General features: G+C 28.0%; 1 protein-coding gene across 1 annotated transcript; it reads right to left on the reverse strand.

The window, feature by feature from the left end:
* Positions 1-565: 565 nt before the first annotated feature.
* LOC100213420 (maspardin) lies at positions 566-27,068 on the reverse strand. Its single transcript, XM_065816690.1, has 8 exons — positions 26,928-27,068; positions 26,686-26,853; positions 18,385-18,465; positions 15,257-15,402; positions 14,397-14,505; positions 6,371-6,478; positions 6,156-6,296; positions 566-1,134 (listed from the first exon to the last, which is right to left on the reverse strand). The coding sequence occupies exons 1-8, from the start codon at positions 27,006-27,008 to the stop codon at positions 1,030-1,032; spliced, it is 939 nt and encodes a 312-aa protein (XP_065672762.1). The 5' UTR covers positions 27,009-27,068; the 3' UTR covers positions 566-1,029.
* Positions 27,069-27,525: the final 457 nt, after the last annotated feature.

The following is a 27,525-nucleotide window of genomic DNA, read 5'->3' on the forward strand; positions in this document are numbered from 1 at the left end:
TATATATATATATATGTGTGTTATAAGTAGTAACGTTTGGCCGATTCAGATTAAAACTCATGCTGAATAGGTTGTACACCGTAATGCTTACTTCGCAATCAATATCTGGCAGAAGCAAAATGATCATATAAGGTAATCAAGGTTTATGCGTTTTGAGTTCAAGGAATAAACTGAAAAAAATTGTTAAACAATTTGTTAACCCCAAATTACATATAAATCGGTGAATGTTAAAAGGGCGGAAGTTCAACAATATAAACTTTCGGAAAACTAAAAAACTAAAAACTTTATTTCCCCCCGTAGTAACTTTTGTTAATGGTTCAATAATTTTTTTTTTGAAGGTGAAAAACATTATCTTCATCAAAAAAAAAACTATTAAACCATTAACAAAAATTTACTACGGTGAAAAATGCAGTTTTTTTTAGTTTCCCAAAAATTTACATTGCTGGACTTCCATCCTTTTAACATTTACCGATTCATATATTATTGGATCTGTAAAAATTTATACATTTTTTCTTACGTAGGTTTAAATTTATTTTGGAGCAAAACGACAGGTTTAACAATAATATTGAATACTGCTTTTATCAAACGCAAAATATGAAATATGAATGCATTACAAAAACTCTAATAATAAATTTCGCAAAGAGATATTTGAAAAATATTTTGTTTAAAAAAAAATGCTTCACAAAGTAAACAAAATGTAAAAAGTTTAACAACACATAAATATTTATAAAAAAACAAACATAATTTACGTAAAATTCGATAAAAGAGCAAAATGCACAATTTAAAGACAGTTTAAAACAACAAAAAGATATCTTTTAACATTTTTTTCTTATTTATGTTTGACTTAAAACCGTGAAATTCAGAATTCAGTAAAATTCAAAGACAGTAAAATTGAAAGATCAATTCATTATCTAATATAAAAAAGATTTTTGACGTTTGAATTGGGAGAAGAAAAAATACCTTTTATCAATATCGAATATTATCTTACTATTATACATAACGTTAAATGACGCTTTACCACGTGTGTTGTTACTGATTGGGTAGGTGAATATCCTCCTTTTCTTCTTCAACTTCAACAAGAAAACGCGGATCTATAGCGCTAAATCTTGTACGATTAAATTCACGCAGATGAAGCTAAAATTATAAACAAATGCCCAAAAAATAACATTAAAAATAAAAAAGATTAACCTAAATAATACTAAAAATATTAAAGCTAATTTTTTAAAGTTAATGCTTTGCATAAAAATGATTTCTTGGAATTATTTTTAAGGTTTATCTTCTATATTTTTTTCGTTAAAAGACCGCAACTGATAAAGATCACAACACAATACAGCTCTGTTAAATTCTGGTATAAAAAAGCTGGTATTAACTAATCAAGTTGCGTAAAGCTGGGTTGTTGAGAAGTACTTTCATTCCAAGTTTGATCAAATAAGTAAAAAAATTGAAAGCAACTTTACAAAAAACTTAGATCAGACCGAAATAAATTAAAAACTTGTTGTTCACTGAAATGATTTACAATTCAAGAACTCAAGAAACCAAAAAACTTTCTCATAACTATTATGAAACAAAAACATCAGAAAATAAAAAAAAAAAGTTTAAGTCATCAGAAAGTTTTAAAAAAAAAAAAATAATAAAAAAAAAAATTAATAATTTAAAATAAAATAAAATAAGTTTTGAAATCATGAAAAAAAAATAAAAAAAATAGTCAAACAAGTTTTGGATCTGCTAAACTTTCATAAACATATATTTTGTTCTATCGTGTGATTAGATTGAAATTATCCTTTGTTCCGTTGTGTGATAAGCTAACTAATATAATTTGATGTCTACAAGCACACTTATGTTCATGGTGTGACATCACATTCTCTTATATTTATGGTGTGACATCACTTTCACCTATGTTAATGGTGTGACATCACATTTGCCTATGTTCATGGTGTGACATTACATTCACCTATGTTCATGGTGTGACATCACATTCACCTATGTTTATGGTGAAACATCACATTCACTTATGTTCATGGTGTAACATCACATTCACTTATGTTCATAGTGTGACATCACATTTATCTATGTTTATAGTGTGACATCACATTCACCTGTGTTCATGGTGTGACATCAAAAGATTTGGTAGATCTCTAAGAACGTTTAGATCAATTAGGGAAAAATTTTCAGGCATCTAAATATTAGTACGCTAATTTAATAATAGTAGTAATAATAGTAGTGTCGTTTTTAAAGTAGTTTCTAGGCTTTTCTACACGCGGATCAGTATTCCACGCGGCCTTTCAAGCAAGGTCTGCAAGCGAATTAGAGCTGATAAATTTTTAGTTTCAAGAAGAATTGATGCTGTTCATTGTTTAATTTTACTATAAAATTATAAATAAATGTTTGTTAGTTGTTGGTTGTTTGTATTTTTCTAATTTTTATAGCCTGTTTCCTTTTCTTAAAATAAAATAAGACTGTTATTTGTGGACATGTAAGTGTATTTACATAAATTTGCATATATTTCAGTATAAATTATATGTCTCTGTATCTATATGTATATTTTCTTTTAGATAAAAAAAAAAGAGGTATAGAAAACAGTAAAATAGAAAAATTAGTAAAAAGTAAAAAAAATTATGTTGGAAGTTGTCAAAAGAATGTTGTGTTATGCTTCTTTTTAAGGTATCTGAATATATATTTAGATTTTTAAATTTGTTCTCAAATGGTTTCATCTTTTTTATTACTTTAGATAAAAATATACTGACTGACATTGCTAAAATAATATGGATATTAATAAATCCTAAATTAAGTTTATTTTTTATTTGAATAATAATTGTAATAAATTGTTTTGATTTTTGCCTAATAATTTTTGACCTCAATGGTAAACCAGTGGTTAAGCTAATGAGTTAAATTGTAGAGGTTTATATATCATATATATTCTAAAGTAATTGTATTTGATTTTTTTTAATACATTGCTTAACATAAGGCATTTTGATTTTTTTTCTTTTTTTTTCTTCTTTTAAATAGTTAAAATTGTTTTATAGATGAAAAACCAGGTAAGATTCAACATAGTGTTTTTTTTTTAATTACCAAATAATATCTTTGTAATTAGGATTGCAGGTTTTTGTTGATTTATACTTGAACATTATTATTTATCTTTTGTAGATATGTTTACCACTTTAGACTATTAATATTTTGATTTTTATTTAATTTAATTTCTTTTCTCTTTTTTTTTTTGGATGGTCGATATTAGGCTTAAATAAGTTATTAGAAGAAATAATATCATCTTAAAAATAATTGATAATTTATTGAAATGATTAGAACTAGGCAAGCTGAAATTATTTGTCATCAAAATATAAGAAATGCTGCTTGATAAGAAGAAATTAATTTATACCTAAATTAGTACATCACGGTTAGATGAGTTAAAATCACATAAATAAAAGAGATAGCCTAGATAAGATAAATCATCCTCAAAATGTACAAAATGCTGCTAGACAATCAGAATATATCGTATAGCAAGAAGTGATACTATTTTAGATTATAATTATTAAGGAGAAATGAGCCAGATGTGTCATCAATTTCTTAATGAAACACATTTTTTACGTTGCCATAATAGAAAGGTAGTTTTGCTTTCATTTTCACTATTTCTGCGAGATTTACAGGAAGTTATATCATAATTCCAATATCAATTTTTTTAAATATATTAGAATTTAATATGCCTGTCTTTATTTTGCTTTATTTACTGATAATGTGGTATAACCTATAAATTGTAGGCCGCCATGTTTTAAAATATGTGGTCAAGTTTTTCATTGTTTAGGTAATCTTGGGCCAGATCAAGATATTCCCCCAACGTTATCAACTGTATATCTCTGATTCACTTGCAGCAGTAAATTTTAGAAAGTAATAACATCGCAATCAACTTTGCTTACATATTTTGTTGCTGTTGTATTCGTTAGAGATGGTGCTGCACCTGCTTCAAGGGAAGTTATTTACCCAAAAGGTCATTTAGAAGTTTTATTGAGAATGTCAGCTAACTTAGATCCTGCGGTTTATTCACTTTTTTTTTCCCAAGAGATGGCATAATTGGTGCATAATCCTGAACATACAACATTGGTTAGAAATCGTGTATCTCAGTTTTACAATAAATTTTAAGTTAAAATATAGTCTTTGATTAGAAAAGATCACAATTTGTATGACTCTTTTACGTTTATTTATTATTCAGTTGTAACAATAGTAATATTATTGGTAATATGTTTAATGATAATAGTGAAATTGAAATGGATAATATTAGGCTCAAAGTTATTAGTATAAATGGTAATAGTAGACATAAAATTATTGTTGTCAAATAAAAGAGATTGATCTAGGTAGGATAAAATTATTCGTTGTTGAAATGTAAGAAATGCTGCTCAGCGAGCAGATAACTTACTTGCAAGAATTCAGTGTCAAGCAGTGTTAATGTCTGTTAATTCGATTTTACTTTAGACACTTGAGAACAAAGCAAAGTATGAATTTTTCTAGTAATATTGTTTATATATTTATAGTAATATATTGAATGATTTATAGTAATAAATTTAAAGTAATATTTAGATTAATAATAGTTTATAACAACAATTTATAAACAAACAGTTAATAACATAAATGGTTTTAAATTTTTTCATAATTTCAAACATAATTTTTCTTTTTTTTTAGTTGCCTTTGTCATTACTTGATTAGTTTGCTTACTGTTGAAACATGGTTTTAATTTTGTAAAATTAATATGATGTTAAGTTTACTCTATTAATCATTAGTCAACAGTCAGAGAGAGGCCGAAACTTAATTAAGAAATGCTGTGAACTTGTCTTTTAATCAAGATAAAAATAATTTTGTTTATTGGTAACATAATAAAACCAGTTACTATTGTCTACTGTTTGTTTTTTTACTTTTTTTAACATTCTGCTTTGAAAACACTTCCTCTCCCTCTTTCTCTTAGATGAGAGGGAGAATTAATAAAACTTATTACATATTTCTTAATACCACAATTGATAATGACCATTTATAAGAAATATCTTACAAGTTGCTTGCTATTTTCTGATTTGTTCTAATTAATAACTATAATTGTAATTAGATTGTTCAAATATTGTAACAAATAAAATCTTTTCAGTTCAAGTATTTTAGTTAATAAAATATCTGATTAAGTTGTGGTATCATTATGTTGTATTGTCTATCCTTTTTTATAATATTTTCTTTTTTAATTATTCTGGAGACAAATAGTAATGTGCTTACAAATTTCTTATGCTATGCGCTATTGTTACTGTGTTTTGTATTGATAGAACTAGGCTGTTAAAGCTATTTTTTTGTTCTTTATATTTTCTGTAATATTATTATCCTAATTCTACTAACAATAAAACACAAATAATATTTTGTAATTAAAAATTATAATTTTTTTTAATTTTATTTTTAGGTATTTGCAGGCTTTACTTGACTTTCCTTTACTGGTACTTACTGTGTTGTGACAGATTTTAAAATGACATTGCTGATTGGGAGTCAAACTTAAAATGTTATTTATAGATAAATTTGTATTTAATTTTTTAGATAATATATCAAGTTATTAATGTGTTTTTATTGTTATAAATGATTTAATTACTAATAACCCGTATTACTGGTTGCTTACTGCTAGTTGAGTATAAATGGTGCAAACATGCGGTAGTGGTGTAGTGGTACAGCGCTTGCTTCATAACCGAGAGGTTCTGTGTTTGATTCCCACCACATCCCTGGTAGTACAGCAGTCAAATTGCTTCTCTGTGCAGCAGCCTTGTTCGTTGAGGTTTGTTGTTCGGAGTTATAGACTTGAGAGAGGGTTATAACCACAATTAAGTAGCCTCTTCATCTGTAGTGGCCTTCTTGGCCTTGGAGAGATGAATTACAAAAAAAACAACCACCAAGTTGGCAAGTGCATTCACAAACTCAATCCTATCAGAATTTCACAAACTCAATCCTATCAGAATTTCACAAACTCAATCCTATCAGAATTTCTCAAACCTATCAGAATTTCTGAATTATAAACAGTGCGTAAGACTCAACAAAATATTTTCATGTAAAAGAGCTGCAAATTAAAAATATAAGTAAACAAAAACAAAAAAAACAAAAAAAATTGCAATTCTAGAAACGCTATTTTACATATTAAAAAAAATATTAACCTGAATATGTAGATTGACTTCTGGAGATCGACATAAATAGGGAAAGTTGCCACCGGTTTTTAAATGTGCCCGCTTTGCATCTGGAAAGCATTTGTATACGTCTTCTTTGACAGGGTCTGAAATTGCACATTCATCAAATACCTGAAGATAAATTTATGATCTTTATTATTTTTACATAAAAATATGTTGACCAAAAAATTGAAATAAAAACATACATCTAAGATGGTGATTTGTATTCCATGTAACCTTTGTGGTTCTACGTATGAGTTAGTGCAGTTAAGAGTTAGACGTGAAGCAATTGCAGTGCGATTCAAACTATCTAACTAAATAATAGAATACAAATAATTTTAAAAATAAATCTAAATCAATGTTGCAACGTTAAATAAAAAAACTAGCTAAAAACTAGCAAGTAAAAACTACATAAAAACAATAAAATCTTTTATATAAAAAGTTTATTAGACCAAAAACATTAGTAAACCTTAAACTTAAGTAAAAAGTAAAAAAAATGATGAAGCAAGAGTTTACAATAGTTTCTACAGTTATAATCTACCCTGAAAAATTGCCTCAATAAGTTTATAATTATCAAATACAACTCTTTAAAGAAACTCCCATATGATCCACTGCAGTGGTAAACTCACCAGCCGTGACACACGAAGGAAAAATTGCAAAAAAATAACAACAAAAAAACAAACTCAACAACACTCACGGTGAAAACAAATGCAGCCTAGATAACTAATTTAAAAGGATTTTTTTATTATAAAATTAATTGGTTTCAATCAATGTAATTTTTAATAATTTTTTTTTCAAGACGCTAATATATTTTAAAAAGTGCAAACAAATTATAAAAGGTGTAAACAAATAATAAAGGGTGCAGACAAAATTATTTGAAGACTAAAAGATTTGCAATTAAACAATGCAAGAACACAAAACCAAGATAGATCTACGGATAAAGAATATAAGATTATTGATAACAAATTTAGATTTAATAGGTGGTATTATATATGACATTTATTATTAATTAATCTTAAATATGCGAGAGAATTATGATTTGACATAAATCTCTACGGACTCAAAATTATTTTATCTTTGAATCTCAGTTTTGATTGCAACTATCCTTAGATTCACAAACACTCAAATAGTAACATGTCTTTACATATACATGTACAGGCCTTCCCAGGAGAGGCGTGCGGTCGGTCGCTTTGAGTGACCACGCATATATATATATATTTTTTGAGAGTTTGGCCACGGTTTTTTAGCATATATTAATGACGCATTTTTTAAAAAGGCGCTGAAAAAACCTAACTAAATTGTCGTATTATTTTATTATTTTTATTCATAATTTATTCCTATTATTAATATAAAAATATGAACATAAAAATGAAATATATATATTTATACTTATTTATAAAAAAATTTTTTTTCTTATTACAATTTTTTTTTTTATGTCTAGTAAACATTAAAAAAAAAATTTATTTATTTATATTTATTTATATTATAATTATTTATAATATATTTTTAGGTGTTGATTTTTTCAGCAACGATATTTGAGACAAGTCGAAAAAATAAACAGAAAATGTGATCGAAAACTTTTTTAATCAATTTTGAAAAATATGCTCTGCCGACGCGGGATGCGAACCCGGGTCTCCGCGGCGCTTTGTAATGTCTTAACCGAATGAGCTAAACATTCATATGCATATCAAGAACCTTGTAGATAATAATTCTTCTAGAACTTAGAAGTTATTTTTTGTGAAAAGACATACTTATGCGAAAAAATTTAAAATTAAAAAAAAAAAAATGTAAAATAAAAAAATAAAAATTTGTTATAAGAAAAAAAAATTAAAAAAAAATATATATATATTATTTTTATGTTATTATTTCCTTATTAATGAAAAGAATAAATTATTAAAAAAATTACAAAATAATACAACGAATTTAATTTGATTTTTTCAGCGTCTTTTTAAAAATGCGTTATTTTTAATATATGCTAAAAAAGCGTGGCCGAGTTATCCAAAAAAAAAAAATATATCCGTGTTCACTCAAGGCGTGCGACCGCACGCCTCTCCTGGGAAGGCCTGCATGTATATACATATATAAAATGTACATATACATGTATATACATATATAAAATGTACATATACATGTACATTTATATATACATGTACAAATATAAAATGTACACGATAAAAAACTCTTATGTTGCATATTAAAAAGTAATTAAAAGTTTATTCATTTTCAGAAATTATTTTTTTCAGAATAGAACAGAATTTTTCATTTTTATTTTTAAAAAGATTTCAATTGAAAATATAAAAATAATAAATTTTAAAAAGTCATTAAAAACTATCAGAGTAAAACAGGGTAAAATGAAATAGCGGATAGAATGAAATAGTTATGTTTATTATTAAATTTCAAGTGACCAATAAATCTTCAACTATAAATTTTTTGTATTGAAAAAATTTTTCAATGAAATTATTGATTGCTTTTTGTTTGTATAATAAAGTGTTGCTTTAATTACACATATATTTGCGTATTCCTTTCTCCCCAAACGTCAGTGACGAATGGAATAAATTTTTTTTAATCAATTAAAGTTTCGTAAAAAAACTAGTAAAAAAAATTATTTGATTCTTATATATTTAAATATAGCTCAAAATTCTCTTCAACTTTAAAAAAAAAAACTAAAAATCTTTTTTCCGTAAAAATTAAATAATTAAAATCCTTAACTATTCCATTTGACCCCATTTTACTCTATTCTTTATAATTATACATTTCTTTATTTTTTTCTCTTTTACAGTTTAAGTTGTTTAGATTAGTTTGTTTGTGGAAATCCAATTAAAATTGAATATTTAATTTTCAACAATTTCGTTATACTAGTCATTTGAACTTCTCAAGTTTATTAAAAAATATTTAAAATAAAAAAAAGTAAAATATAATAAATAAAAAAATCTTCAATAACCAACTTTTTTTACTTTAGGTCAAAAAATAAATTGATTAAAAAATTTTTTCTTCACTCAATCATCTTTCTCTTTGTTCTTTATCGTTCTCCTTTTCTCTTCTCTGATCTTGATGTTATTTCTGATCAAATTGATTAAACCTTCTCTCATTATCCATCAGTAATACTGGTGACATAAATGCTCACAACACTAGCTTGGTTTTGGCTATAACATCCTGCTGGCACTAAAATTTAACTTTTTTTGTCTTCAATCATTTAAATTAAATGGTTAACTAAGTGACTTGTTTTCCAGACAACCCTAATCACTTACCTTGACTCCATAATTTGTGACTTGTCTCTGACCCTAACTTGTGCTCAGTTTCTCCTTGTTCTCCTTTAAGTGGTTCAGACCATGCTATTTATTAAAATTTTTACCTTGCTTTTCTGCCTGTTGCATGAAAGGTTTCAATAATTAAAACTTTTACCTTGTTTTTCTGCTTGCTGCATGTAAGGTTTTTTTCTGCTTGCTTACTTACTTGTAAGGTTTTGATTATTTAAACTTTTACTTTGTTTACCTGTCTGCTGCATGACTTTAATTATTAAAAACTCTGAGGATTGCTCTGACCATTAACACCGAATCAGTTTTCTTACTATTATTATCAAAGTCTTTAAATCTTTAATAAACAAAGCAACCCAGTACAATCTGCTTCATGTCCTGCTGCCTTATAGGATATGCTTTTTAGGCAAAGGCTAGGAGAAGCCAACTCTGACCTAAAACACCCCCTGTCTTGGGGCTCTTGGTTAAGTAAAGGCTAGAGATGGTGTCTCAATAAAAATACTCATCTTGGGCAGATGTTAAATGCCTCCATCTACTGTCTTGTACAATGCCTCTTAGGCAAAGACTTAAGGGGTAAACAGATTCTATCTGATGACAAGCCTCGCACCCCTTCTTCATCTATTAGGCTTGCACAGTGTATTTTTAATACATTGTTTCCAGTTTAGGATGTTGAATGCTGGATCATCTTGACTCAATGCATGGGTTTTGCTTGTGTCTCTGTTTTTATGACTAGGCAACTCATTCTATTATCTCCTAATGAGGGTACAGCTCTAAAACTCAGTTTTATGGTTTTGAGGAAGCTGGTAGTCAGGTTTCCCAAACTCTGTGGTAGCTCTCAGAGAGGCTGATTCCATCAACAACTGAAAAATATCAAAGTATTAATAGTGCCATGTTGCGCATGGATGGCGTCCCTGTTCATACTTTTAGTGCGCATTGTCAAGATCACATTTGGAGCCCTTTGTTACAGCTTAGGGTTTTTTGATAGTAATAAGGCAATGGCTTGGGCTATTAAACAGTGTACTGAGTATGGTCTATGCTTTGAGTCAAGTTCATTAACAAATTCAAAAATGAATAAAGTACCAAAAACTATTAAACACAAAAAACCATCGCCATCACCAAGTTTGCTAAATCTATCATTCACTAACATTTGTGGTCTTCGAAGTAACTCTTCTTCTATTGAGTCTTATCTCTTGCAAAGTTCACCAGACCTACTTGCTCTTTATTAGATTAATTTGAGTTCAGCTGTCTCATCTTGTGATCTTAGTGTTGATGGAATCCACAGACTATTCTTTTATGTTCTTTCGTTTAGCCATAATTCACTCTATCACCTTTCTCTTTGCTATATATCGCTCTCCCTTATCTCAAAACTGCACTCTTTTTGATATTATTTCTGTCCAAATTGACCTAGCCCTCTCTCTTTATTTATCAGCTAATATTGTTGTTGATGGTAACTTAAATGCTCATCACACTAAATGTCTTGGCTCTAGTGTCAGTGACTCTGCAGGTGTTAAAGCACAACTATTGCCTCAATCCTTAACTCAAATAGTCAACTTTCCAATTCGCTTTCCAGAAAACCCAAATCATTTACCTTCTCTACTTGACTTATGTCTTGTTTCTGATTCTAGTCAGTGCTCAGTGCTCTAGTTTGTTTCTGATTCTAGTCAGTGCTCAGTTTCTCCATTCACCCTTAGGCACTTCTATTCACGGTTTGATCTCTAAAACTATTATCTCATTCTTCTTTATCATCTGAATCCCCCTATCATCATACCTCTTAAAACTACCTTAAAGCTGACTGGGACACTTTACATGATTTTCTTTGTGATGGCCTTTCGGTAGAAATCTTTTGTCTTCCTGTCTTCATGTAACTTTGTGGATTCAGGCTGGCATGGAATCTTTTGTTCCCTCTCAACGATTCCAGATCAAGTCTCACTCTTCTCCATGGTTTTCCTCACACTGTGCTGCTGCGATTGCCAATCGAAACCGTTACCTCTATATCTATCAGCAAAACAATTCTCCAGATAACAGACGTCTGTTTATTACTGCTAGAAACAATAGTAAAAAGGTTTTGTCTAACGCCAAAGCCCGCTATTCTCAGGTCATGAAATCTCGTATTTCATCACAAAAATTAGGCTCTCGTGACGTATGGAGAATCTTTAACAGTACCAATAATAAAGGCAAATCTATTATTCCATCTCTCTTGTATGATTCAGACTTTGTCACTTTACCTAAAGATAAAACTGAATTGTTTGCTAAGAACTTTTCATCAATATCATCTCTTGATTCCACTAGTTGTGTTCTACCTGATTTAACCGTCAAACAAGTTGACCCATTGCTTGATATTTGTATCACTTCAGCTTCTTTATCTAAAGTGATTTCCTGCTCAGACTCTTCTACAGCTTGTGGTCCTGACAACATACCTGCTATAGTCTTGAAGAAGTGTTCTCCTGAGCTGTTGTCTATACTTTCAAAACTATTTAACAAGTGCTTATCAGAGTCTTGTTTTTATCAAAGTGGCATCTGTTATCCTTTTTTTCAAAAATTCTGGAGAGCGATCTGATTCGTTTAACTACCGTCCCATTAGTCTTCTTCCTATCATAAGCAAGGTTTTTGAATCTTTAATTAACACTTAATCTCTCATCTTGAATCTAATAACTTACTTTCTGATCATCAATATGGATTTCAATCTTCTCATTCTATAGCTGATTTGTTAACAGTAATAACCAATAGGTTTTATTGTGCATTAGATTAAGGTGGAGAGGTTAAGGCTATTGCTCTTGGCATTTCTAAAGCTTTTGACAAAGTTTGGCATACTGGTCTTCTTCATAAGTTTTTTTTAATGGTGTATCTGGTAACATCTTTAAGATTATTGTATCCTTTCTTTCCAATCGTAGTATAAAAGTTGTTTTTGATGGACAGCACTCCTCTTCTTATCTTTTAACATCCTTGCCCCTGTACTCATTTTAATTTACATTAACAATCTTCCAGATATTCTCACATCTAAGGTGGCATTGTTCGCTGATGATACTACCATTGTTCTTTTCATGATAAGAAACCAACACTCTCTGATTGCTTGGAGGGGCATTTGAGCTTGAAAAGGATTTCACTTCTGCTACAGCATGGGGCTCACAGTAGCTGGTGAACTTTAATTCAGATAAAACTCAATTTTTTCAGCCAATCGTTATCGCAATAATTAAGATCTTCTTATATTTATGAATGGTAATGTACTCAATGAGTCATCTGCCCTTCATCTCTTTACTTCCAACCTATCTTGGAAACCATATATCAAAACAGTTGCAAAATTAGCATCTGCTAAGGTTGGATCTCTTTATCGAGCTCGACACTTTCTTTCTCCAAATTCTATTTTTATCTCTATAAATTTCAAATCCGGCCTTGTATGAAATACTGTTGCCATATCTGGGGCGGATCTTCAAATGATGCTCTTTCTCTTTTAGACAAGGTGCAAAAACGCATTGTAAACATAGTTGGGCCTGCTCTTGCAGCCAACCTCCAATCATTATCGCATCATCGTAATGTTGCTTCTCTTTCTCTTTTCTACAAATACTATAATGAGCACTGCTCTAAAGAGGTAGCATCTCTTGTGCCACCTACTAAAATTCATTCTCGTGTTACTTGTCATTCAATTAAGTCTCATCCCTTTTCTATGACTGTTCCTAAGTGCTCCAAAAACTCTTATTCCTCTAGTTTTTTTCCTCGAACATCAGTGGGTTTCAATTCTCTCATTCTAATGTTGAATTGTTAACCATTATAAGTGAAAAATTGTAAATTAAATGGAAGCTTAGAGGTAAGGACTGTTGCTCTTGACTTATTGAAGGCTTTTAATAAAAGCTGGTCTTTTCCAAAAGCTTTCTTAAAATGACATATCTTAGAATGTTTTTAAAGTTGTCCTTGTTGAAAAATATTTATTTATTTCTAGTACTCTAGAGACACAACGAGGTCACAACAACCCTCTAGTGTTGTTTTTGATTTATATTAGAAATTTTCCTGATAATCCTGATGGTTCTATTTGTTGATGACGCAAATAAAGTCTCCAGTACTCCAGTCTTGACAAACAAAGTCACCACATTTTGTTTACTAAGTAACCGCTTAAATGTGATCAACTTTCTGTGACAACTTGGGATTTAAAGTGGTTGGTGAATTTCAACCCAAACAAAACTGTTTACTGCTAATAAGTATAATAATCACAATATTGAAGTTAATGAACTGCAACACTCTTCGAGTTCTCTATTCCTATATTGATGGCAATTCTTAAATTATCCATTGAACTCTCATAAAAACCATATATACAATCTATTGCATAATTAGCATCCGCTCTTCATTTTCTCACTTCTGGTTCCATGTTTTACCTCTATAAATCTTTTATTCACCCTTGTATAGAATACTGTTCCACTATTTTTTTTCTGATGATGCCTTTTTTCTTTTAGACAAGGTCCAAAAAAACATTGTAAAAGTAGTTGGACCTGCTCTAACAGCTAACCTTGAGTCTCTATAGCCTAAAGTTCGCTTTCTTTTTATTTAAATACAAGCATGTTCATTACTAGTGAGTTATCGCCAGTTCTTCCATCAAATAAAACTCAATCATGCATGACTCCTTAATCAACAATGTTGCATCCTTTAAAACAAAAATTTCTTAAAATTTCTAAACATTTAAGTTGTCGTTTTTTTGCAGGAAAAAAATAATCAAAATTTCCAGCAATTTTTAAAAATTAATCTAACAGACATGCATGAGAAGTCAAAATTTTGTTTTCTACAATCAATTACAAAATTAAATCCACAAAAATTGAAATATTTACTGTAAACTAGCTAAACAATGTTTATTTTTAGTTGTACTAATTTTTTCATTAATTACATCTATTTTTATTGTTACAAAACAAATAGTTTTAATTAAATATTTATTTGATTAATAAAAACCTAAAAAAATTCCAAATATAAACAAATACAGCTGTGTCATTAGGCTTACCCTTTCCACCATAAAGTCAATGGCATCAGCAGTATCTGGGTCAACATCTTCAATTTGAAAGTTTCCCATTATCATTTTCTTTAATAAAAACCCAGGTAGCATCCAATAACTACACAAAAAATTTTAATTTTACTATTTTATTTATGTTGTCAAATTAAATAAACTTTTTTTTAAATCTAGTAGGAGGAACAGTATTTGTAAAGTTATTGCAACAACACCAACACTTTGAAAATTTATGCTAAAACATTAACACTTTGAAGAAATATAACAGCTTATATAAACTATAATTATAACTTATTTTAAATTATATATTATTATAACAGCATTGTTACAAATTTTGATTTTATTGTGACAATATATCAATGGTATAAGCAATTACTTATTTATATATTAAATTTACAAAATAAATTGATATGAAAAAAGCTCAACAATATTAAAAGGATTTAGATAAAATTAATGCATTTTACTTGCTTACAACTTACCAGCATCTTTATAACTTACCGACTAATTTTTTTTAACTTAAATTTTTTCTTTGTCACAGATTTTTTAAGCCTGTCACACAGCTTTAACTTATATATATTTGTTTGATAGTGAAAACTTATATATAACTATTTTTTTATTATTATTATTAGTTATTCAAATGTTTATCTTTTTTTTTTTTTAATTTATCTACTGTAAAACAATTATAAAATATTTAACAGTAATATTTATAAATTATTAATAGCATTAGAATATTTATATCATGTGCAAAGAAACCCCCTGACAATTATAATTTTTGATTTAAATTTTTAACAGGTTGAGACTGCAGGACTTAACAATACGAACAAATAACATTAAAAATTATTCACAGTGAAACTTACAAATTAACCATGTTTGTTTGTTGAAAGATTGTAGTATCTGTGAAGGAATTGCAAAGAATCAGAGAATGTATCCGTGGACTTTTGACAGTGTGTTCTGCAAACTTTTGAGCTAAAAACCCACCAAGTGATGCACCAAATACATGGACCTTAAATAGAGTTTAAAATAAAGTGATGCGACATATTTTAAAAATGTATGTTTGCACACCCTAAATTTGCTCTGCATATAATTATTTTATATAAATTATTTTAGGACTTGAACATTTGAAGAGCTCCTAAAATTTAAAAAGTTATTATTTAAAATATGTTATTTTTTAAAAAATTGTCATGGTAATGCAAAAATGTTTGGCAAACTATAAGACTATGTCAGCCTGACAAGGAAACAGCTGAGCAAAAATAATAACTGCATCTTCTTAGGAGATTTTGCGGATTTTATAATGAAACACCCTGCATAAGGGTATTTATAATAGTGCATATACAGAGTGGACACGGTGGCATGTGTAGTATATAAATATTTATTGTAAACACATTGATTTATACTGTAAATGTAACTTTGATAAATGTTTATGTTTATTAAAGAACAGTTTGAGAAAGTTTGATATCTTAATATTCAACAAAAAATATTCTTAATTGACAAATATTTTTACATAAAATAATTGGCTGCACAAATCAAAGATTCGAAACTTTAAATAATTATTAATATTGTATGTAATTAAATCATGTTCTTATTTTTTAATAGTGAATATTTGTACTGTTAACTTTTTAGATTCTCATACTTGAATATGTGAAATCTGCGTTTAACTTTGTATGGTTGTTGTTTTTATAATTTTATTTATTTTTTATATCTTATCGGCTTGGGTTTATGTATTCAAAAAAATTTTTTTTTTTTTTTTTGTTGCCAAGTGCCAATTTTAGCGACTTGTGTTTATAATAAAGTTTTATTTAACAGCATTTGATCTTGCCATTTTCATCAATTTTTCTCCTTGTTATTCTTAAGGTTCTAATGTTGCAAACCACTTTACTGTTTTGTTTAGGTATGTTCTCTAAAAACATTTTTATTTACTTTCAATAAAAAAAATGAGATGTGCTTGCATTATGTGGAACTTCCAAAACAACCTGAAGAGTAATTTGTATGATTCTTGAGTTTTTTAATTTGTAAATTTCTCTTTGATGTGTTTTCTGAAATGTCACAAACTCTTTGATGTGCTTTCTGAAATCTGGCAATAGGTTAATTCCAAAACAGTCTTTAGTGGCTAAAAAGCAAAGATTACAAAATTATTATCAATACATTTTTAAACATGCGATGCAATTATTAACCAAAAATAATTAAAAAAAAGTAATTGCTATCTATTCTAAACTTTGTCAATGTTTTAATGCAAGGTATAATGCGTGTATAATAATATCTACAAGTTCATCAAAACAAGATAGATATTTGTTACAGTTAGATCAATCATACTCTTCTCCATTATCTCCATACCTGGTTATTGTATCTCCATATCTGGTTATTGTTTTACCCATATAAAATAATAACCAGTAAAACTTTAAAGTCCATGCTGTTTAGTACAGGAAAATTGCTTTTAAAACAACTAAACACAAACTTTTCCAACAGGTTTAATTCAATATGTTTTACCTTGAGTTATAAATACCTTGATATCGACCTAATTCTTGCAAATTCTTGCCTATTAAAAAAGCAATGCATTATTGGATATTCAACTACTATGAAGTTTTCAATGCAAAAGCAACAAGAAATAACAGGCACCTAATTAAAGTTCCAAAAATCTGACTTGATTATACTAGGAGTTCTTTATATTACTAGTGCTGCAGTGTATAAAAATCTACCATAAGACTTAGGAAAATTAACTCGTTGACTGAACTTGAAATGTTCTTAACTGACCTGTAGATTCTTCATTCATTCCTTCAAAATAGCAGCAGGCAAACTTTCCCCCATGCCCCAAAAATATTTCTAATGAACTTTATTTATATTTAATATAATTATACATAAAGTTAAATTGTGTGACATACTGGAGTTTTCGAATTTTATCAGTGCTATGCACAGGGATGTCTGATACCCTTTCCTACAACCTGATAAGATTGCCAGCAAAATAATACATCAAAGTCTAAAGAATTTATTTGTTCAGTTGAAGTTTCATTGATAAACTTTATTAGGTTTAGTTTTTTATGGTTTCTTGTATCTTGTCCAAGCCTGCAAATAGGACACTCGCACAATGATCTATCTACAACACCTATCTTTCCCAGTACTTGTATAACAAACAAAAAAAAAAGTTCTTTTTTCTAGGAATCTTCCACTGATTTACTAATATTCAAATCCTTTTTTTTAAAGAACCAGTATTAAAATAATTTTTAAACATTCTATAATTCATTCCTAAAATTCTATACATATATACAACTTTCAGCATTGAAAATGAAAAATATAAATTTCACATAAACATTTGTAACACCCTGCTGGTTCACATAAATGTTTGTATAAACACCCTGTTTGTTCACATAAACATTTGTAAAAGCACCCTGTTTGTTCACATAAACATTTGTATTAACACCCTGCTTACATGGTGTGTTTACACCAAGTCTATTATATTAGTATTACAAGTCTTATTAAAAGTAACCATTATAAACAGTATTTTACAGTGTGTTTCATTAAAAAAATCTGCAAAATCTCTCCAGAAGAGGTGGTTTTTATTTCCTTTTCAGCTGTTTCCAGACAGACATAATAGTTTGCAGAATATTTTTTCATTAACTTGACATTCAAGTTATTGTGCCTAAATTGATGCAGAGTATGTCATGTGCATGTCAACCTGCATGTAAACAGTTATTAGTTTTAAAAACTTTGCCTAATTTGGTTCCTTTTAAGGCACAACTTTGCAGTTAGATTTTGAAAAATTTAAACAATAACTTAAAAAAAAAAGACTCAAGAACTCATTTAAATAAATTTAAATGAGTTCTTGAGTCTTTTTTTTTTTTAATTGACCTTTTATATTAATTTTTAATACTTTAAACATGTAATTTTATTAATTTTATTATACATATTTTATTAATTTTTATAAAAAAAAATTTTTATTAACTCTATGTTCAATAATTTTACATGTTATAAAATCTAAAACAAAAATATTAACTTTATCTAAATGAAAATGATCCAGCAACTTTCTGAAACCTTCAACCCATTCTTCGTTTGTCCAGTAAACAGGGTACTCAATCTGTAATAAAAATTTAAAAACTAAAAAATTTTGCTTTATTTTAACCTTTTATGACTTTTATAAGAAAATTATTTTATTATTTCTTAAAACTTTTAACTACAAACATTTATAAAATTAATAATTAAAAAATTACAGGCAACACACACTAAGGACCAGCATCTTGAAACAAAGTATTCATCACTTATTAACAAAACAAAACAAGACATGACTGTGTTGCACAAGACTAAATTGGCCTTGTCGTGAAATGCCTTGAGCTAATCAAGACCAACTTTATAGAGCCACAACTTAATCAATTAAAAAGACTTTTTGTTATTTTTTTCTAAAAATTTTCAAATTTGTAATTTCTAATGAAATTACAAAGGCTATTTTGAATTTTCCAAAGAAATACAAAGTATAAATTCTGTAAAACTATTCTCAAAACACATGGCTCAATAACAACAGCTATTACAAGACATTTGAAAACAAAACACAAAATTGAAATTCTTAAATGCAATAACTGCCTCGGGCAGCAGCAACATTACTGTTACCAAAATTCCTTAATTGAAAGTTTTTTTAAGGATGACCATAAAACTCTACCTGAAATTTTGAGACGACTATCAGCTATCAATGGAACTAGCTTTGACACCATCACTAGAAGTGAAAGCGATCAGTATCTTGTGCCCAGGGATACCAAATCCCTTAAACCATTCGCGATTTTGACATTAAATACTTCAGGTTAGTCAAGTAACAAGTTATAATTTCTTTGAAAATGAAACTTGAAGATAAACGTAGATTTAGTTTTACATTTGATGAGTATACTTCAGTAAAAAAAAGAAGATATATAAACTTAAATCTACATCATAATGAAGAATTTCAATCACTTGGAATGTTAAGAATTCAAGATACAATGCCAGCAACAAAAACCATTAAATTGATCAGTGATAATCTTAATCCATTAGATTTTAATTTGGACAAAGGCATTGTAGCTTCTGTTACTGATAGAGCTAGCTTAATGAAAAAAATTGGTTGTGATACTTAACCTGAACATCAAATGTGTTACAACCACGTTATTTATCAATGTGTAATTGTGCTCTTTACAAAAAATAAAGTTGATGCACATGGTTATGATAATAATCCTGATCACCAGTAAGCAATGATAATGAACTTCAACCAAATGTAACAGAAGTAAAAATTACTCTGATTGGTATGAATATTGATTTCTGTAACTAAAAATGAGCTTGATGTCATAAATGAACTTTGTGTTGCTTAAAACCACTAAACTTGGCCATTAATACTCTTTCAATAGAAGATGCTGATCTTTTGTATTCTAAAATTGTGATTGAATTTATAAGAAAAAACTACATAAAGCTAATACAAATATAAGTGAATTTGTTAAACTGATTTTTGAATATAGAATAATTAAAAGGAGAAACATTCATTTAATTTATCTCATCAGAGTGTCTTAAATAAAGATGACCACTTAAATAAAGATGATTTGGCAACAAGATTAAAAAAAAAGAAGATTACTAATCAGTGACTCATTCTCATTCAGTGATTATTTCAGCTATCTGACAATAGCTCTGATAATGACAAGGAAGTAAATATTGATAGTATGATTGATAACGTAAAAATGAATTTAAAATGAACTGAGTTTAACTCAACAACTCAAACTTTTTTATTGAACAACTGCGGTACAATGAATTGAATTTAACTCAACAACTCAAACTTTTTATTGAACAATTGAACAGTGCAGTAGTGGTGTAGTGGTAAAGCACTCGCTTTACAAGCAAGAGGTTCCAAGTTCGATCCCCACCACATTCCTGGTAGTACCGCGCTCAACTTGTTTCTCTGCGCATCAGCTTTGTTTGTCAAGGTTCATGTTTCGGAGTTATAGAGTTGAGAGAGGGTTATAACCACTATTAAGCAGCCTCCTCACCTGTAGTGGCCTTCTTGGCTTTCTTGGAGGTGAATAACAAAAAAAAAAAAAAAATTAGACACTGAAATGAAACTTGACCATCAGGAAATTGGAACAAACCTTTTTTAAGCTAACAAAACTAGGCCCAAGTATTTAGAATTACTTTTCAAAGCTCTTCAAACAATTCCTTTTATATCTGTAGAAGCTGAGAGAGCTTTTTCTAGTCTTGGACTTTTTGCTACTAAAATAAGAAGTTCTTTAAATGACGAAACTTTAGACTTTACTTTAGACTTTTTTAAAGCCAACTATGATGAGTATTATTTACTTTATTATTATATTGATATTATTTACTTTTGTCCTAATTAATAAAGATAAACAAATAAATACTTTTACGCATATTTTGTTTTACTTTTGTGTGTTTTAACATAACTAAAATATAACTTGAAATAGTTCTAACTTTTTTCTGCAATAGTTCGGACATGTTCAGATTCAAATTTTTTTTAAAGTTCTAACAGGAAACCCTAGTGCTTAAGTACTTTTTTGCTTAGTAATCAAAAAGTACTTTTAAATCCAACCATAGCAAGATTTTAAAGTTGTAAGGGTTGAAAAAAATGTGTTTTGACATTTATATACTGTTCTGTTGTGAAGCATTAAAAATCGTATCATAAAACTATAATTGAGAATATGTTATAATGCATTTTTACATAATTTACATGGTTTATAATGATATTTATTTTATTTTTTTTACTTTTTTTTAATTTAAGTTTTTTTTTCTTACATCATTGATTGTGTCATTTTATTTTTTGTTTTTTAATATTGGATTTTTTAATATGGCTGTCGCAGTTATGACTGTCACGACAAAAAAAAAAAAAAAAATACTTGAAAACTTTAAATAAAAACTATGAAACTCAGCCTATAGTGTCAATATGTGCTTAAGACACACACTGAATGATTTTTTTTTACCGTGCTGTTTGCTGTATTAATTCAGGCTTGGACAGGAATGGAGTGCGATCGTACACTATTGCTGACCACGCAAATGATTTTTTTTGTTGACAACTTGACCACGACTGTTTTGATGATTTAAACATTTCAGAAATACGCTGAAAAACTTAACGCTTTTAAATCTTTTTTTAAGTCTGAAACTATGAAAAAAATTTTAAAAAACTGAAAAAGAAAACAATTCTTTCTGCGATCCGTGCAAGCTAATCACATTGGTCTGTGACCTCCCTCTCAGAACCAAGTAATTTTTTTAGAAATAGGACTTTATAATATGCAATAACATTATCGAAAAAGTTCCCAAGTTTTTCTTCTGCAGTTTTTGAGAGAAAAGTCTTAGAACCCCCTATAAAAATCAATTTAAATGACTATCCCTTCATTTTGTTGACAAAATTATCAATAAAAAAATAGAACGTATTTTTGTATACTTTTTCTCAAGCTAATATTAAATAAATGCATACAGCAAACTACTCATCTTCTTAATTATCAAAACAAAATAAAAATATGGCTCGGCCGAGTCTTGCAAACTCTTATGTCTTATTCATTTATCAAATTGTGAATTTGAATAATTAAGAAATTTTACTAATTTAACCTATGAAAAATTTATTTTATCATGAAATGAATGGCTAATGTAAGTGAAGAAAAATCAGAAGCTACCACATAAAGTTGTTAATTGCCTTGAACATTTTGATAAAAACTCTCATTTGGTATACCATTTCAGGCCTTGTTACGAGATTTCGCTGCGTAGCGAAAACGCGTAACGTATTTCTAAGTAACTCAACTCAGCAAATATATTTTGCATCGTTAGAAGTTATATTGCGTCACTAGCGTCTTTTCAAGTACCGCGTTGTAATTAAAGTTATTTTATTAACGCGCTGAAAATCATACAAACAGTTAGTTTTTTACTCACTAGAACAAAAGTTACAAATAAAATCTAAGTTCTTATTTAATAAATCATTTTTAATATTTTTTTCAAATATGAACTAAATTTTATTTAAAAAAAAATATTCCTTTCATGAAACGTAAAATAATATTTGCTTATTTTCTTATGATTTTACTTATGGTTTTTGATTATTTTATTAACTGTTAATAAATTTTTTCTTATTTAATTTGTAAACTCTTTTTAATAATGTTTTTAAACAATGAGTTTTTTGTTATTTATCAGTTACCGATAACATATTCGTGATCATAATTTATTTTCATAAATTAAACGAACGTCATTAAAACTTTACGTTATTGAATTAACAATAAACAAAATATCTTATTAATAAAATATTTACATTAAAATAAATCTTGCATTTTTTAAACTATTATGACAAAAAATAATTTTTACATTTAAAAGGAATTTATATATTTAATTCTTTAAGATGAAACTTAAAACACTTTTTTTTTTTTAACTAATTTTTATCAACAATAAAAAAAATTATTAAATAAACTGTTTCTTTAACAAAAATCTATTAGTTTACAATTGCAGTTAAATGCTTTTACTTACGACTTTATTTCTTCAGAATAAACGTCACATAAACGATATCAAAAGATAATTAAAAATATTCTAAAAGATATAAGTTTTTGCGTAACGCAAAACTGCTGAACGCGTAGGCAAATCGCCTTTTCGCAAGCAAAATGCGAGCTGCGTAACGCTTCTTAACAAGGCCTGCCATCTAAAATGTTACAAGTATTTCACAAATGTTTCTAAAATTGAAAGAGCCAGAAAAAGAATATTGAATCATATATCTGAAAGTTTATAAATAGAAAATAAAAGCAAATCTTCTCAATTGTCATCAGTTAGTATCTCAACAAATTCTTTAGTTTTGCAGCCACTTTGTATTATTTGTAAAAATAAAAATTGTTACTATATATATAAATTTTGCTTCATAAGGATATACTAATTGAGTCTATTGTTATTGCTTGTGGCTCATGTAATAGAGTGATGTCTGGTAAACATTTTAATTGTGGTGTTAGAGTTCATAAATTAATGTATAAAGCAATTAGTCGTCTGAGGTTTTAGTCTTTTGTTGCTTCAAAGACCAGAGAAGAAGAAGCTGATATTTTAAATTTTATTTGTGGTATGAAAGTATGTTATGAAGACTTTGATGACTATATCCAAAGTCCATTGTTATTAGTCCAAGATATTATTATAAGCTTTCAGACTTATGTTAATCACCAATGTACAAAGCCCCAGTTGTTTTCTTTCTGGAGTGTCTACTTAGAAATGGTGTAATTAATGCTGCTTCATTTAAGAGCAGTTTGTACTGGAAATTGGGATCTGCATCTATCTACAGTTAACTCGATGTTAGGATAGTTTTTTGTTACAGATTGTATCAACTACGGCAGATATGCATCTTGCTACTGGTTAGAAATAAGCATACTTAATCAAACGCATAATTTATTATATTATAGTATTGTCTATTTTTTCTTTTTTTGTTGAAGAGTTAAGATTAAGTAAAAAAATTGTTTTACAACAATATATAGTTTACTTACAAGATAATTGTCTTTTGTGTATTTAAAAACATAGAATTACCTTAGATGTTTGATTTTATAGTAATCAACCTAGAATAATTTCCTTTTTTATGTTAGAAATATTTGTTGTGAAATAAAAGAAAACTGGACGGTTAAAAGACAGGCATCATATGTCTTTGCAGATATTGCATGTGATTATACTATAGAACAAACTTTTAACAGGAGTAGTAAAGTTACAAGTGGAATTGTAAGTATGACACATAAGCCAGGTGCTGTTAAAAGATGGGTGTTAAACCAAGTGGAGAGAGCTTTGTTAACTGAAGCAGCTGAGGAATTCACAGGAGTATCTTCAATAACACAGTAAACATATTTGTACTAACAGTCCTTTTTTTATCTATGAAAATACATAATTGATTGATGGATATAATTTTACATTCTAAAATTTTGAAAAATTTTATAATCTAGTTTTTAAATAGATTTTTTAATTTTTTTTAAAAATGTTTCAAAAGTATATTTTTAAACATGATATTTAGTTGTAGAAAAGACTTGGATGATTCAAAAATTAAAAAGGATGAACAAGATGTTGCATCAATTTTGGAGACTATTAATACAATGGTAAACCCTTTTAATGATGACAGAAAGGAACTCCGACAGTTAGCATGTGGGCAAGTTGCCACAGAAAACACTTCAAGAAAAAACATTTTAAAAAACATTTAAAAAAAAAAAAAAAAAGAGATATGCTTAGTCTTTGGGAAATAGGAAAACAAAAAGCTGATAATTTTATTAACAAAAATATTATTTTCAAAGAGCCAGACATTTTCTCCAATTAAAAAAACAATGTTACATACATTTTCCAACATGCACAATAAAGTGCATACTAAAAATAAAAAAGGGGAAATGGCGGAAATAAAGAACACCACAAATTTGTTTGCTAAGTTTTAAAGTATCCTCTACGACCTCATCCCTTACTGTTTGCCACCGTAGATGGAACTTTAGTAAAAACAACAAAAAGTAACTTGTTATAAATTCTTGAAGAGCCTGTTAAACATTCATCGGTGTTGCCAATTGTTGAAAGTGGAGCTTAACTAGTGGATGCATTGGCACTGTTACAAACGCTGAAAGTTAGAGTCAAAATTGGTGAATTAGCTGAATATATACTAAAAGAAATTATTAATCTGTCCAGCTGTTATGGGTGTCAGTGTGCTGACTTTGTTTCAGATAGGTATTTTAATCATAGTATTAAAAATTTAGAGCAAATAAAAAGAATTGCTCATGGAACTTCGATTATTTGTATATCAAAAAAACTACTTAACTATTTAACCAATGAAGATAAATGTTATCAATTTATGTTATCAGCAAATAATGTGGTAATATCTGAAATAATCTCTCTTAAAAGTGATCATGAAGAAATAGATACTCAATTAATGGCTCACTGTTATCATGCAGTTTCATCTCACCAAAATGTTGTAATTTAGAGTCCTGACACTGATGTATTTGTCATTATCTTAATAAAAGTAGCTGATCGTTGGGGTTGTACCTTTTGTAAATGCTGTAGTTGGCTTTCATTCTTTTACATGTTAATTGGTTAACTTAATTTATCTAACTTTTATGACATGATTTTCTATTCTTTTTTTTTTAAGTTTCACTTCTGTAATAAAAACATTTAAAATACTGTAAAATTGTATAATATGTTTTCCTTTAAGGATGCAATACTACAAGTTCATTTTATGGTAAAGGAAAAGCTTCAGTACTTAAGGTCTTACAAAAAAAAATTAGTATGAAGGTGTGTTAGCAGAGCTCAGTGAAAATCACTTTATGGCATCAGGTTTCTTTACTAAAATAGAGAAATATGTGTCACCTTTATGGTAATGACATAGTTTCTTCAGTTAACGAGTTGAGATATGAACTCTTCAAGAGTGGTAAATATAGTGAAGAGCAATTGCCTCCAACTTCAGATGCATTACTACAACATACACTGAGATGTAATTATCAAGCTTATATCTAGAAACATGCCACTATACCTCTATTGAATACACCAAGTGTTTTGGAACATGTTTGGATGATAGATGGCAACAAATTGAAGATAAAATGGCTGTCAAATGAAACTGCTCCCGATAGCGTATTAAATTTTATTAATTGTAGACTTATATTATTAAAAAATGATGCTTATGTCGGAGTGCAGAACTGATATGTTCTGATTTATGTCAATGCATTGAATGCAGCAATAAAAATTCGAAATTCGCTAAAGACAGCAATTATACAATGGAATAATTTCAAGTGAGTCTGATTCTGATAAGGCAGTACTCAAGTATATAAGTATATTCATGAATATACTTGTATATACACAAGTTTATAATCTTAAAAATAAAGGAAAAAATGTTTTTATTAAGCTCTTATTTTTATTAGCAATATCACACAGCTTGCACAATGTCTCAGTTGTCCTCAACAGTACTTCTCTAACAACAGAATGTATCCAGAAGTATGTCCGTCTGGTTATTTTTGCAAACTAAACACATCATTTGATACAAAAATACCATGCCCACCTGGAACATATAATACTGTTGTAAGTTTTTTGTAAATTAGAATTAAATTATAATTTAAAAAGAACTAAAATAATTATATATATTATTAAGTATCTATATTCCAAAAAATTTTAGGTAAATTTTACCTATTTTTTTAAATAACTTTTTTTAAGAAAAAAGAAATTCTTTATCATGGAATTGTATTTATTTTTATTTTATAAAATTAATTTACATTAAAATAAATTAACATTTTATTAATCAGAGGATAACTGATATTTTATAGAACAACTTAAAATGCAAGGAAATTGGTGTGTTAGAAATGTTAAAAATTTGAAATAAAAAACTTACAGCCATTACTCTATAGCCTACACTGGATAATGCCAATATTTGCTTAAAAAAAACATCAGCAGTTCCACTAGCTGGAGGTAAGAATATAAGAGGACATCTTACGCTTTTTGGGCCAGCGTCATAAACGATCCATACTTTATCTTCTTCTTCATCGTTGTCAACAATAACCTGTAGAAATTTATTGATCAAGTATAAAAAATTATTACTATGAATTTAAATTACTTTTTATTTTTAATATTTACTTTTTGCTGCGGAACAGTACTTCTGAAACTTAAGTATTCTTGTGACTGACTGATAACAGAACTCATTTCAGGAGAAAACATTTTGCACCAATAAAACAACTAAGTACATTTTATAACTAAAACAGATATGTTTATATATAAATATAAATACATACATACATACATACATACATACATACATACATACATACATACATACATATATAAGAAATTAGATTTAGTTGTAATAACAATAGTAATGAAAATGAAATAATAATAGTATTGATGATGGTTGTGGTGGTATTTTTTTACTTAGCAAACTTAGTAAAGACAAGTTATTTTTAGCTTCAACAAAGTTTTAGAGTTTTGATTATGAATTTATAGATTTTTATAAAACAATTGCAAGATATTCTGATATTTAACAAGTATTTTGAATGTAACTAGATACTGACCTAAGATAAAGGTTATGAACATAATTTAATAATTTGAAATCAATAGTGAAACTAATAAGTATGTTTGTACAGTACCCTATACTTACTTAGTATAGTATCCTATACTAACTTAGTATAAGATATTATTAGCATTATTAGTCCATCTAAGTTACATTCTAACTTTATTG

Source organism: Hydra vulgaris, chromosome 13 (genome assembly GCF_038396675.1).
Source record: "Hydra vulgaris chromosome 13, alternate assembly HydraT2T_AEP".
Classification (NCBI taxonomy): domain Eukaryota; kingdom Metazoa; phylum Cnidaria; class Hydrozoa; order Anthoathecata; family Hydridae; genus Hydra; species Hydra vulgaris.